The sequence below is a fragment of the Mobula birostris genome, unplaced genomic scaffold, assembly GCF_030028105.1.
Source record: "Mobula birostris isolate sMobBir1 unplaced genomic scaffold, sMobBir1.hap1 scaffold_2011, whole genome shotgun sequence".
Lineage (NCBI taxonomy): Eukaryota > Metazoa > Chordata > Chondrichthyes > Myliobatiformes > Myliobatidae > Mobula > Mobula birostris.
Genome location: NW_027275059.1, coordinates 56,024 through 70,029, shown reverse-complemented (window position 1 = coordinate 70,029; position 14,006 = coordinate 56,024). Strand labels below are relative to the sequence as shown.

At 48.8% G+C, this 14,006-nt stretch overlaps 1 protein-coding gene across 1 annotated transcript; it reads right to left on the bottom strand.

Annotated features, from left to right (window-relative positions):
• Positions 1 to 11,846: 11,846 nt before the first annotated feature.
• On the bottom strand, positions 11,847 to 12,380 carry LOC140192648 (epidermal differentiation-specific protein-like). Its single transcript, XM_072250179.1, has one exon. The coding sequence runs from the start codon at positions 12,378 to 12,380 to the stop codon at positions 11,847 to 11,849; it is 534 nt and encodes a 177-aa protein (XP_072106280.1).
• Between the last annotated feature and the right edge of the window lie 1,626 nt (positions 12,381 to 14,006).

The following is a 14,006-nucleotide window of genomic DNA, read 5'->3' as shown; positions in this document are numbered from 1 at the left end:
CTCCCTCATCCCTCCCCTACATTCCCTCTCCCTCATCCCTCCCCTCTCTGCACCCCTCTGTACCGCTCACTCTCTCTCCCACCTCCCCTCTCGTTCCATCTCTCCCTGCCCCCTCTTTTCATCCTCTCTCCCCCCACGGCCACCCTCCCTCCCGCTATTCCCCTCCCTCCCTCGTCTCCTCATCTCCATCTCACCTCTCTACCCGTTCCCCACCCCCCCGACCCACTCTGTCGCCGTCACCCGCTCCCCTCTCCCCCTCATTCCCCGCCCTCCCCCGGCCACCCTTATCTCTCTCGACCACGCTCCCGCACACACTCAATCTCCACCCACCCCGCACCCCCCCGCACTTCCTGACGCTGCTCTCGGTTCCTTTCTGCAGCAGACCTTCACCTGCTGTTTGCTGCAGTTGGTCAGACACCCCCTCCCCCCACTGCCAAACTTGTCAACGCCGGCTTCCTCTGACAACGGTCGCTTCCCCTTTCTGGGCTCAGAGACGCAGAGAATCCGCGACTGGATGGACGACAGCGAGACTTACATGAACGTGAAGATTGCAAAGACAGACACGCGGTCTCCGTCCTGGGGTGAGAGGGGCGGAGGGAGGGAACTTTGCTCTGCATTTGTCCGTGGGAGTGTGTGTTGGGACGGTGCGGAGGGAGATTCACTCTGTGTCTGACCCCGGGAGTGTGTGATGGGACGGTGTGGAGGGACATTCACTCTGTGTCTGACCCCGGGAGTGTGTGATGGGACGGTGCGGAGGGAGATTCACTCTGTGTCTGACCCCGGGAGTGTGTGATGGGACGGTGTGGAGGGACATTCACTCTGTGTCTGACCCCGGGAGTGTGTGTTGGGACGGTGCGGAGGGAGATTCACTCTGTGTCTGACCCCGGGAGTGTGTGTGTATCTCGGCCTGAAATGTCGACTGCACCTCTTCCTAGAGATGCAGCCCGGCCTGCTGCGTTCACCAGCAACTTTGATGTGTGCAGCCTCTCCTCTTGTAGGCTTATCAACATATTGTGTCAGGAAACTTTCCTGAACACACCTAACAAACTCCACCCCACCTAAACCCCTCACGCTAGGGAAATGCCAATCGATAGCTGGGAAGTTAAAATCTCCCACTTCAACAACCCTCTTATTATTACTCCTTTCCAGAATCTGTCTCTCTATCTGCTCCCTGAGGTTCCTGTTACTATTGGGTGGTCTATAAAAAACACCCAGTAAAGTTATTGACCCCTTCCTGTTTCTAACTTGCACCCACAGAGACTCAGTAGACAATCCCTCCATGTCTTCCTCCTTTTCTGCAGCCATGACACTATCTCTGATCAACAGTGCCAGTCCCCACCTCTTTTACCTCCCTCCCTGTCCTTTCTGAAACATCTAAAGCCTGGCACTTGACGTAATTATTCCTGCCCCTGAGCCATCCAAGTCTCTGTAAATGGTCACAACATCATACATTCAAGTGCTGATCCAGGCTCTAAACTCACCCGTTTTGTTCATAATCCTCCTTGCATTAAAATAGACAGATCTCAAACCATCGGTCTGAGCACATCCCTTCTCTATCACCTGCCTATCCTCCCTCTCGCACTGTTTCCAAGCTTTCTCTATTTGTGAGCCAACCTCCCTTTCCGCCGTCACTTCAGTTCGGTTCCCACCACCCCAGCTGCCATTCTGGTTTAAGTTCTCCACAGGATGCTGCCTGGATTACGGGGTGCAAAGGGGATTCACCAGGATTCTGCCTGGATTAGAGAGGGTGCAGAGATTTACAAGGATGCTGTCTGGATTAGAGAGGGTGCAGAGGAGATTCACCAGGACGCTGCCTGGATTAGAGAGGGTGCAAAGGGGATTCACCAGGATTCTGCCTGGATTAGAGAGGGTGCAGAGGAGATTCACCAGGACGCTGCCTGGATTAGACAGGGTGCAGAGGAGATTCACCAGGATGCTGCCTGGATTAGAGAGGGTGCAGAGGAGATTCACCAGGATGCTGCCTGGATTAGAGAGGGTGCAGGGGAGATTCACCGGGATGCTGCCTGGATTAGAGAGGGTGCAGGGGAGATTCACCGGGATGCTGCCTGGATTAGAGAGGGTGCAGGGGAGATTCACCGAGATGCTGCCTGGATTAGAGAGGGTGCAGGGGAGATTCACCAGGATGCTGCCTGGATTAGAGAGGGTGCAGAGGAGATTCACCGGGATGCTGTCTGGATTAGAGAGGGTGCAGAGGAGATTCATCAGGATGCTGCCTGGATTAGAGAGGGTGCAGAGGAGAATCACGAGGATGCTGCCTGGATTAGAGAGGGTGCAGGGGAGATTCACCGGGATGCTGCCTGGATTAGAGAGGGTGCAGGGGAGATTCACCAGGACGCTGCCTGGATTAGAGAGGGTGCAGAGGAGATTCACCAGGATGTTGTCTGGATTAGAGAGGGTGCAGAGGAGATTCACCGGGACACTGCCTGGATTAGAGAGGGTGCAGAGGAGATTCACCGGGACGCTGCCTGGATTAGAGAGGGTGCAGAGGAGATTCACCAGGACGCTGCCTGGATTAGAGAGGGTGCAGAGGAGATTCACCAGGATGCTGCCTGGATTAGAGAGGGTGCAGAGGAGATTCACCAGGACGCTGCCTGGATTAGAGAGGGTGCAAAGGGGATTCACCAGGATTCTGCCTGGATTAGAGACGGTGCAGAGATTTACCAGGATGCTGTCTGGATTAGAGAGGGTGCAGAGGAGATTCACCAGGACGCTGCCTGTATTAGACAGGGTGCAGAGGAGATTCACCAGGATGCTGCCTGGATTAGAGAGGGTGCAGAGGAGATTCACCAGGATGCTGCCTGGATTAGAGAGGGTGCAGAGGAGATTCACCAGGACACTGCCTGGATTAGAGAGGCTGCAGAGGAGATTCACCAGGATGCTGTCTGGATTAGAGAGGGTGTAGAGGAGATTCACCAGGATGCTGCCTGGATTAGAGAGGGTGCAGAGGAGATTCACCAGGATGCTGTCTGGATTAGAGAATATGTTTTATGAGGAGAAATTGAGTGAGCTCGGGCTTTTCTCTTTGGAGCGAAGGAGGATGAGAGGTGACTTGATAGAGGTGTACAAGATGATAAGTGACGTAGATCGAGTGGACAGTTGAGACTTTTTCTGGAGGGAGGGTGGAAATGGCTAACACGAGGGGCATAATTTCTTGGTGATTGGACGTAAGTATAAGGGGGATATCAGAGGTGGTTTACTTTACACAGAGAGTGGTGGGTGTGTGGAACGCCCTGATGGCAGGTACATCAGGGATTTTTAAGAAACTCTCAGATAGACACCTGGATGACAGGAAAATGGAGAGAGGGTTAGATTGAGATTAGAGTAGGTTAATATTTTGGCACCACATCGAGGGTCGAAGGACCTGTACGGTATTGTAATGTTTGAACATAGAACCTGTGTTAAAAACCTCCCTCTGACATCCCCCCCCCCACCTATACCTTCTTCCGATCACCAAGAAATTATGCCCCCCTCTTTATTAGTCATTTTCACCCTCCATCGGGAAAATGTCTCTGGCTGTCCAGCCTTAAAAATACTCCCCCTTGTATTAGACATTCCCACCCCCACCCCAGCCTATTGAGCTGGAAGGGGTACAGAGAGAGATTTTGGAGGGTGCTGCCGGCTCTCGAGGGCGAGAGTTACAGTAAAGGGGATAGGTAGCGTAGGACTTTGATCCTTGGAGGGTAGACGACCGAGAGATGACTTTGCAGGTGCATAGTAAATTATGAGCGCCACAGTGAAGCTGGACAGGGATCTTCCAAAGGGAGCACAGTTTTCAGGAGAGAAGGGGCAAGGTCTAAAAAGGGACTCGAGGGAGATGGTTTTCACACAGAGGATGGAGAGAATACGGAATAGACCGAGCTGCTGGAGGAAGAATCCTGTGCAGGTAGATTAACAGCATTCAAAAGGCCTTTCCATGGACGGGGATTTAAGGATTAAAGATGATCTTTGTCACAAGTACGTCAACCGGAGAGTGAGATGTGTCGCTGGCGTCAGCGAGGATTGTGCAGACAAGGCATAGCATGGCTACGAGTTGTGGCAAAGATCATCTTTAATCTTTGAACCTCTCCCTATCGAAAGGCTTTTGGACTGTGGGAGGAAACTGGAGTGCACGCGGGAGGTCGCGTGGCCGGGGGGAGGGGTGGGGAACACACAAGCTCCTTACTGACAGCAGGGGGAATGAAACCTCGATCGGTGATTGCTGGCCACGGGAAATGTTGGCATGGACCAGCTGGGCCATCTTGTATGACCAAGTCCCTTTGCTTCCTTTCACAGAGAAGGATCCCACAGCGACTTGAAAAGGATTTTTCTCCACAAGCGTTAAGAGCAATGTTTCAGTAACTTGTAATCACTCAAAATAAATAAATTTCTTAATCCATCGGTGTCATGGTGTATCTCCAGACCCAAGCACAGGATCACACAGAGACCCGGAAGGGTTAAACAAAAATAGGAATTTTATTACCCAGAGAGACAAATAAGTTCTTGGATAACAAGGTCTAAGGCATTTAACAAGGTTCCACATGGTAGGCTTATTCAGAAAGTCAGAAGGCATGGGATCCAGGGAAGTTTGGCCAGGTGGATTCAGAATTGTCTTGCCTGCCGAAGGCAGAGGGTGGTGGTGGAGGGAGTACATTTAGACTGGAGGAATGTGACTAGTGGTGTCCCACAAGGATCTGGTCTGGGACCTCTACTTTTCGTGATTTTTATTAACGACCTGGATGTGGGGGTAGAAGGGTGTGTTGGCAAGTTTGCAGACGACACAAAGGTTGGTGCTGTTGTAGATAGTGTAGAGGATTGTCGAAGATTGCAGAGAGGCATCGACAGGATGCAGAAGTGGGCTGAGAAATGGCAGATGGTGTTCAACCCGGAGAAGTGTGAGGTGGTACACTCTGGAAGGACAAACTCCAAGGCAGAGTACAAAGTAAATGGCAGGATACTTGGTAGTGTGCAGGAGCAGAGGGATCTCGTGGTACATGTCCACGGATCCCTGAAAGTTGCCTCACAGGTAGATAGGGTAGTTAAGAAAGCTTATGGGGTGTTAGGTTTCATAAGTCGAGGGATAGAGTTTAAGAGTTGCGATGTAATGATGCAGCTCTATAAAACTCTGGTTAGGCCACACTTGGAGTACTGTGTCCAGTTCTGGTCGCCTCACTATAGGAAGGATGTGGAAGCATTGGAAAGGGTACAGAGGAGATTTACCAGGATGCTGCCTGGTTTAGAGAGTATGCATTATGATCAGAGATTAAGGGAGCTAGGGCTTTACTCTTTGGAGAGAAGGAGGATGAGAGGAGATGTGATAGAGGTGTACAAGATAATAAGAGGAATAGATAGAGTAGATAGCCAGCACCTCTTCCCCAGGGCACCACTGCTCAATACAAGAGGACATGGCTTTAAGGTAAGGGGTGGGAAGTTCAAGGGGGATATTAGAGGAAGGTTTTTTACTCAGAGAGTGGTTGGTGCGTGGAATGCACTGCCTGAGTCAGTGGTGGAGGCAGATACACTAGTGAAGTTTAAGAGACTACTAGACAAGTATATGGAGGAATTTAAGGTGGGGGGTTATATAGGAGGCAGGGTTTGAAGGTCAGCACAACATTGTGGGCCGAAGGGCCTGTACTCAGCTGTACTATTCTATCTTCTATGTTCTATGACTCGACGCTACTGACGTTACTACTGCTGAGGTCTATCTAAGTCTCCCTGCAGTCTCTCTGTTTCCTTAACACTACCCGCTCCTCCACCTATCTTTGCATCATTGGCAAATTTAGCCACAAATCCATTAATACCATTGTCCAAACAATTGACATACGTTGTGAAAAGCAGCGGTCCCAATACCGACCCCCTGTGGAACTCCGCTGGTAACCGGCAGCCAGCCAGAACAGGATCGCTTGATTCCCACTCTCTGTTTTCTGCCGACCAGCCATGCTCCACCCACTCTAGTAACTTCCCTGTAATTCCATGGGCTCTTATCTTGCTAAGCAGCCTCGTGTGCGGCACCTTGTTAAAAGCCTTCTGAAAATCCAAGTACACCACATCTACTACATCTCCTTTGTCTACCCTGCTTGTAATTTCCTCAAAGAATTGCAGTCGGTTTGTCAGGCAGGATTTTCCTTTCTGGAAACCATGCTGGCTTTGACCTATCTTGTCCTGTGCCTCCAGGTACTCTGTAATCTCATCCCTAACAATTGATTCCAATAACTTCCCAGCAACTGATGTCAGACTAACAGATCTATAGTTTCCTTTCTGCTGACTCCCACCCTTCTTAAATAGCAGAGTAACATTTGCAACTTTCCACTCATCCAGTACAATGCCAGGATCTATTGATTCTTGAAATATCACTGTTAATGCCTCCGCAATCTCTCCAGCTACTTCCTTCAGAACCCGAGGGTGCATTCCATCAGGTCCAGGAGATTTATCCACCCTCAGACCATTAAGCTTCCCGAGCACCTTTTCAGTCGTAATTTTCACTGCACAAACTTCACTTCCCTGACGCTCTTGAATGTCCGGTATACTGCAGATGTCTTCCACTGTGAAGACTGATGAAAAATATGCATTCAGTTCCTCTACACGAGGAATTCTGCAGATGCTGGAAATTCAAGCAACACACATCAAAGTTGCTGGTGAACGCAGCAGGCCAGGCAGCATCTCTAGGAAGAGGTACAGTCGAGTTTTCGGGCCGAGACCCTTCGTCAGGACTAACTGAAGGAAGAGTTAGTAAGAGATTTGAAAGTGGGAGAGGGAGGGGGAGATCCGAAATGACAGGAGAAGACAGGAGGGGGAGGGATGGAGCCAAGAGCTGGACAGGTGATAGGCAAAAGGGATACGAGAGGGTCATGGGACAGGAGGCCCAGGGAGAAGGAAACGGGAGAGGGTGGGACCCAGAGGAATGGCAAGGGGTATAGTCAGAGGGACAGAGGGAGAAAAAAGAGAGAGAGAGATAGAATGTGTGTATATAAATAAATAACGGATGGGGTACGAGGGGGAGGTGGGGCCTTAGCGGAAGTTAGAGAAGTCGATGTTCATGCCAGCAGGTTGGAGGCTACCCAGACGGAATATAAGGTGTTGTTCCTCCAACCTGAGTGTGGCTTCATCTTTACAGCAGAGACCTCCTCTACTTGTAATTTACTTATTTTCTTTTATTGTAGTTTTCTAGTAATGTACTTATTTATTTTATCATTATAGTAATTTTTAAAAATACTTTGCACAATACTGCTGTCACAAAACAACAAATTTCATATTGGACAGGACAATGATGATGAATCTAATTTTAATTCTAGAGTTTGCAGTGCACAATTACACAAAGACTGAAAGAGTGAGACACACAGAGACACAGAGACACAGAGACAGAGACCAGAGACACTCATAGAGACACAAGAGAGATAGAGATACTCAGAAAGACAGGGAGACAATCAGAGTGACACAAAGACACTCAGAGAAAGACACACACAACAAACGACACATAGACAGCAAGATGGGGAGACACATTAGGGCTAGAGAGACACAAAGACAGAGAGACATGGAGACACTCAGAGAGACACAGAGACACAGCAAAAGACGGAGAGAGACACAAACACACAGTGGGAGACAGAGTGGGACGTACAGGTGGGAAGATGTAGTCTCTCTCTACTTCAGAGTCAGCAATTCCTCTCTCACATTAACAATTTCCCTTCAAGCACACAGCGTATGGGTTCCAACATATTAAGACACACACACAGTCAGTCTCTCTCTCTCTCTCTCTCAGAAACATACACACCACCCCTCCTTGCTCTCCCACATCCCTACGCAATGTCAAATACTGCTTCCATTAGGTGCTTTGCTGTGTTGGAATCAGTTGGTTTTGAGTTCAACTAATAAAGTTTGCATTAGGACGAAAATTGAAGTTACCAACATTTTTAAGGCTTATATTTTCACAACCTGTGGTGTGTGTCTCCACCTGCTGGTAGCAAAGTAGTATAGCAGACACTACGGTTATATGACAGGCACGCTGTTTTAATTCTCCTTTTGCCTGTCCCAGGGATGTGGCCTTACCTCAGAGTCAGAGTGTCAGTCTGCACAAGTCACTATCTTGTCTTTGAGGTTTCACATCATCTGCACCCGTTCCTTTGCTTAAACTTTAAAATGCACGACCGCAAGGCACCTCATTCTTAAAACTCCCAAGAGAGCCCAGGGATCAAATGAAGTTCAGGAAGGGCGCGAGAGGTTTATCTCGGCCGGATTGGTGTTGGTGAAGGAGGGGTTAAACTCGGTTCCAGTACGGATCTGGAGAGACACTGGAGTTTGTCAGTCATTGATCTTAAAGAGTGTATTAGACTTTAGTTCAGAGACCTAGACTACGGAGGTCAGGGTGATAAAAGGCATTGGGAAAGGAACTGAAACAGTACCTTTGCACCAGATACACCTAAAAAGCAACTTGGTCTCCGGACCGGTCACGACAGGGGTGAGGCCCGAATTACCGATGGAAGACGTGGAGGTCTTACTCGGTAATGGCCTCGCCGGCGGAGAGGTTTACCCAGCAGTAAGATTGACAAGCCAGCCTGCCAGGACTGAAGACCCGCCCATGGACTCACAGGTTCATCCCGTTTGCGCCGTGAATGGGCGCATGTCCAGAAAGGCTGCCGAAGTGAAAAAAAATTTAGCTGAGACGTTTCTACCAGCCTTGTACCAGGAGGGGTTAGAAAGTGAGAAGAAGGGGCGTAGTGAAACGGAAGTTGAGGTAGACTTATCATTAGCAAGGAAGGAGATTATACTGGCACAGGAGCGAGACGAGGATCTGATGGTCTTGACGGAGACAGCTCTCTCCGAAGCAGAATTGAAAAGGGAGCCAGTGGGCTATTATGTGAAGAAGGGAGTGCTAATGAGGAAATGGAGACCAAGTACCGTGCTCGCAGATGAGGAATGGGGGGTGATAATGCCGAAAATTTATGGGGCTGAGATTCTTAACCTGGCCCACAAGATACCCCTCGGTGGACACTTTGGGTGAGGAAAACAGTCAAAGAGTTTGACTGGCCGCACGGGAGGAAGGATGCTATTGACTACTATAGACGTGAACTAACACAGTTACAGGCTATTGATATGTTAACAGCTTGCCACAGACCTAGTCGGTGCTGTCAGGAAAATTAATGAGGCTAGGGTGCCACCTGATCAGGGGAAAACCCATTTTGGAAAGATAAGCATGGTGCCGACCAGATGGGGAAGTCTATTGTTTTGGCCAGCTTTGCTGATAAGGTCTCTCCCTTAACCCCCGAACAGAGCGAGCCGCTGAAGAAGGTAATTAACCGGCACGTACACGTTTGTCCGGATGTCCCGGGGCGATGCCAAGAGACGGTACATGGTGTTGTGGTCACATCAGGTCAGCCTAGTAAGCAGCACCCCTATCGGATGATTAATTCAGTGACAAAAGGGCGAAAGAACGCAGAAGCGTGTATTGACGATTTAGTGGTCTGGAGTGACACGTGGAAGGAGCACATTGTGGCAGTAGAGAAACTGTTTAAACGGTTGTTTGAAGCCAGCCTGACAGTGAAACTCGCAAAAAGTGAATTCGACCACGCGAAGGTCACTTATCTGGGATTTGTGGTGGGACAGGGGCAGCTGGCTCCGATGCAGGTTAAGGTGCGGGCTATCTCCGAAGTCCCCACCCCGACAGACAAGAGAGTCCTGAGAAGGTTCTTGGGGATGGTGGGGTACTATCGGAAGTTTTGCAAAAACTTTGTGGATATTACCCTCCCTCTTACTAAGCTCTTGCCAAAGAATGCTAAGTTTGTGTGGGACGACCTGTGTTATATTCGTCCGGGACGGAAACCACTGAGAATTTACACTGATCACAACCCATTAGTGTTTTTGGCCACTACGAAGGATAAAAACAAAAGGTTGCTAAATTGGAGCCTGGTCTTAGAGGATATTAAAATAACACATATAAAAGGCACGTAAAATGTGATTGCTGACTGTCTGTCAAGGTGTTGACAACTTAAAGTTCTCTGTATTAGCCGAATAGCTGATGACCCTGTATATTAGTATGCACCCCGGTAAAAATTCTTTGAAGGATAGGGGTGTGACGAAAAACCAAGTTGTCAGAAGATTGATGCTAATGAGAGAGAGATAAGTGAGACAATGAAGTAACATTCAAAATGCTAATAAGAGAGAAGAGAGAGATTAACGAGAAAGAAACACATTTCAGAATATTGACAGACCGGTTGCTTTGATTCTGAACTGTTTGAAGTTTGATGGACAGGCGATACCCCAGCAGGGGGATAAAAAGGAACAGGTTTGCTAAGGCACGACAGACCCCACGAGATCACGAGATAACGAGACCCTGGAAGAGCGGTGTGCCCCCACAAATGGTGGGAGTTGGAGGTCTGGTTCGAGGGAACCGACCATAGACTGACAGGGTGACAAGGGACGATCGGCGGGAAACTGGTGTGTGTGTCCGCCCTTGCCTGGGTGCCGGGTTCACCGCAGATTTGCATATCTCTCTCTGTCTCCCCAACGGCACAACAGCGATTACTGCGAACTGTACTGAGCTGAACTGAACTCTGCGTCACTTGAGACTGATCATTTTACCCCTGGACTGCGATAGAGATTGGTTGATTCCTATTACCCTAGTTCTGTGCACATGTGTGTTTTATCATTGCTAACCTGTTGCATTTATATCCTTACGATTAGAGTACCGTGTTACTTATTTCTTTAATAAAACTTTATCAATTTCCGGTAATCCAGACTCCAACTAGTGGTCCATTTCTGCTGGTTTGGCAACCCAGTTACGGGGTACGTAACAAGTGATACTGCATCTCGTTCCGATTCTTTTTTAGTTTGGCACCACATCCCGGACCTGACCCAGCACACTTTGGTGCTCTGTCTACGCCGTCAGCAGCAGAAACACAGGCAGTCAGGGTTCCTCAAGCCTGACTTTCATCCATTCAATTCAATCCTCAACAGTTTCGGCAGAAGGCCCACCGTGGAAGCAGATGGCTCACTCCCGCTACAAGGGGCATTGATATGTAAGCAATACATTTCAATTACTGTCAATCTCAGAAAGTGAATAAGTAAAGAGATGACTGAGAAGGGAGATAACAGTCTCGGATTAAATGGATTTGGGGTGGTGGGGGCAGCAGATATAGCATTGCCGGACAACGATTGGGAGGGCACGGTAGTTTAGCAGTTAGTGAAACGCTATTTCATGACCAGCGTCACACGTTCAATTCCCGCCGACTTCTGTCAGTTTCCCCAACGACCATCTGGATTTCTCCCTTAATAGCAAAGACCTGTGGGGTTAATAAGTTAATTGGTCACGGGGATGTAATTTGACGGCGCGGGCCGGTCGGATCTTTTGCCGTGTTGTATCTCTCAATACAGATAATTTATAGAATTACTGATATTCATTTAAAGAATTTTTGGAAACATCGTAATTAAGCCCCCACTGAATTCAGTCTTCCCACTTTTCCCACCTCCCCCATATCCCACAAACTCACCGACCTCACCCACCCTTGACAAGTGCCTTTCAAAAGCAAAAATGCTCGGATACAGGAAATCTGAAAATAAGCATCGGGTTCGGTCACATCTCTGGAGAAATGACCATTCATTACCAGCGTCACTGACTCCCAACGTTCCCGCGCTCCAAGACACCACCCTCGCTTAAACACGCATCGTATTCCCCAGTGACATGTCGACAGTTTAACTGAAGAAAGAATTGGACAATGAGATCGACAGAAGTTTATAGGTATTTATGAAGTATTTTATTTGTTTACTTAAGCAACAACAAAGCAATGGCCTGGATCCATCCAACCAGACGCTGGGGTTTGGGAGCTCCGGCTGAAAGCGGGACACCAGCACGGGGCAGCTCACAACTCGACGTCGCTCTTCAGCAAGGGCTTGACTGAGGACAGCTTGTCATTCCAGTTGAAAGCGCAATAGTTGGGCCATTCGTTACCCTCGAAAGTGATGCGTCGCTCACCGCATAGGTTGGCGTGCTGGAACAGAATCCACACGCCTGCCTTCACCTTATGGGAAGAGACGAGGTTTACGAAGCCGGCTCTCCTCAGATCATTCGTCGTTTCCCTAATGCTGCAGCTTATGCCGTAAAAGTTGACGTGCTCGTACAGAACGATCTCCGGGTTCTTCAAATCCTCCTTCACCAGCCGCAAAGAGAGAATTTTCTGATCCAGATCGCCCAGACTTGCGTGGTCTCCGGGACCGAGCACCTTGAACGCCCCCGTGAAGTTTTCGCAGGCGTACGCCACCCAGTGCTGGCCGATTACTCTGATCGAGCGGGCAGTATAACCGAAGTTCCGAACAGTAAGGTCGGGAACGTTGTCCACAAAGTCCTTGTCCTTCCCGGTAAAGTCAGGGTTTTCGTAGAGAGTGATTTTACTCATCTTGATACAGCGGTGAGTGCCGTCCACGAGTTTACAGAGGCGCAGCTGAAGCGAGAGTTGTTCCCCGGGTTAAATCTGCTCAGTGTTCGGTCAAACGACCAACAACAGCCATCAGCCAATCACGCTTTAGAGGAGCGGCCCCCTTTGGGAGCGGGCACGTCTGAGAGGCAAAGTTGTTGTTTCGAAGGGTTGTTGAAACTTGGGTGATATCCAATTCCTGTAGCTGGATTGTCAGGGCGGTGCGAGATCAAGGAATTCGGGCAGACTGCTGGAGGTGGGGCCGATCCTTAAGAAGATGTGGACTGCTCAGAACATCAGCGACCAGAGTTTTAACGAGATGCTGGGGTTCCACCGAAGATGCAGGCAGGCGGATATGTCTGACCAAAGGGGAAAGGGTGAGGGAGACAGACAATGCAGAGTTCTCCCGTGTCCGTTTCACTTAGCAACAACGCTTCCCCCTTGGGTACTGCTGAGGTTGGGTGGTAACCTGTGAGGGAAAAAGAACAACGTATTGTGTTCAGTGAAATTGAGGTTATGACCAGCTCTGAGGTTAGCGGGGAAGGCGCAGGTCAGGAAGGGGTTGGGGGAGAAAAGACATTCTGTAGCCGCACGAGAGATGGCAAGTTGAAGTTTCCCACCCGGATTTCTTTTTATAGTAGAAAACATATATATAAACCAGGTTAATTAATACTAAAGATGTAATGGTATAAAGATGGGGAAATAAAGCTATTCGAGATAGAATTGTGGCTGACCTGGGCGCTGGAAAGCGAAAGAAACGCAGCAAACTATGGGAAACTGAAGATATAAATTGTTAAAAGTGAAATTAGTCGGGAGTATCTCTACCCTACTTACTTGAGAACCTCCAGGTGAAACTCCTGGAGGAGAGACGATAATGATAAAAGAGCTGTTGAAGCTGCAGCTACAACTAGCAGCATTTGTAACGAGACAATATCGTCAGATACGAATGTCCAAGATCTGTACCGGGTAACCGGTAATTAGTTCTGTTTTGAGCTACTCAAACCAGAGCGGGAACAAAGTGTTCCATGTTTGATTAGATAGGGCATGAAGTGAAAAGATGAAGATCACGACGGAGAGGGAAATGGATCAGCCATGATGAAATAAATGACAGTGCAGAGCAACTTCTGCACTCAATACTTTGTTTCTTGAAGGCCAATGTGCCAAAAGCTTTCTTTATGTCCAGATGCCACTTTGCAGGAATCTTGGCGGTCGCTTTGTAAGTCTTGCCCTGGATTTCCCTTCACCTCACACTTGTCTGCATTAACTTTCATTTGCCATTGTTAGACCATTTTCCCAGCTGCTCCAGATCCTGCTGCAAGGTTCGATAGTCCTCCTCGTTGTCCACTGTGCCCCAGATCTTGCTACGGCTGCAAATTCATCTGGTTTAGCAATTTTTATTGACTTTTATTGACGGTGCCGATGCTTTGCAGTAGTTCAACTAAGCTAAAAATGTTTTGTTGATGGTTTTAATCTGTGCTCAGTGTCTGAGGCTTCTCCACTCAGTGTCCAACCATAATCAGCCAGGAATGATGGATGCCAGTTGCCCTGATACTGTTTCTCCGCGACCAAAGCTTTCAAAAGGCTTATCACTGACAGCACCGACATTTG

Bases quoted from the DNA above. Each gene is read 5' to 3' on its own strand.
- LOC140192648 (XM_072250179.1), bottom strand. From the start codon at position 12,380: ATGAGTAAAATCACTCTCTACGAAAACCCTGACTTTACCGGGAAGGAC.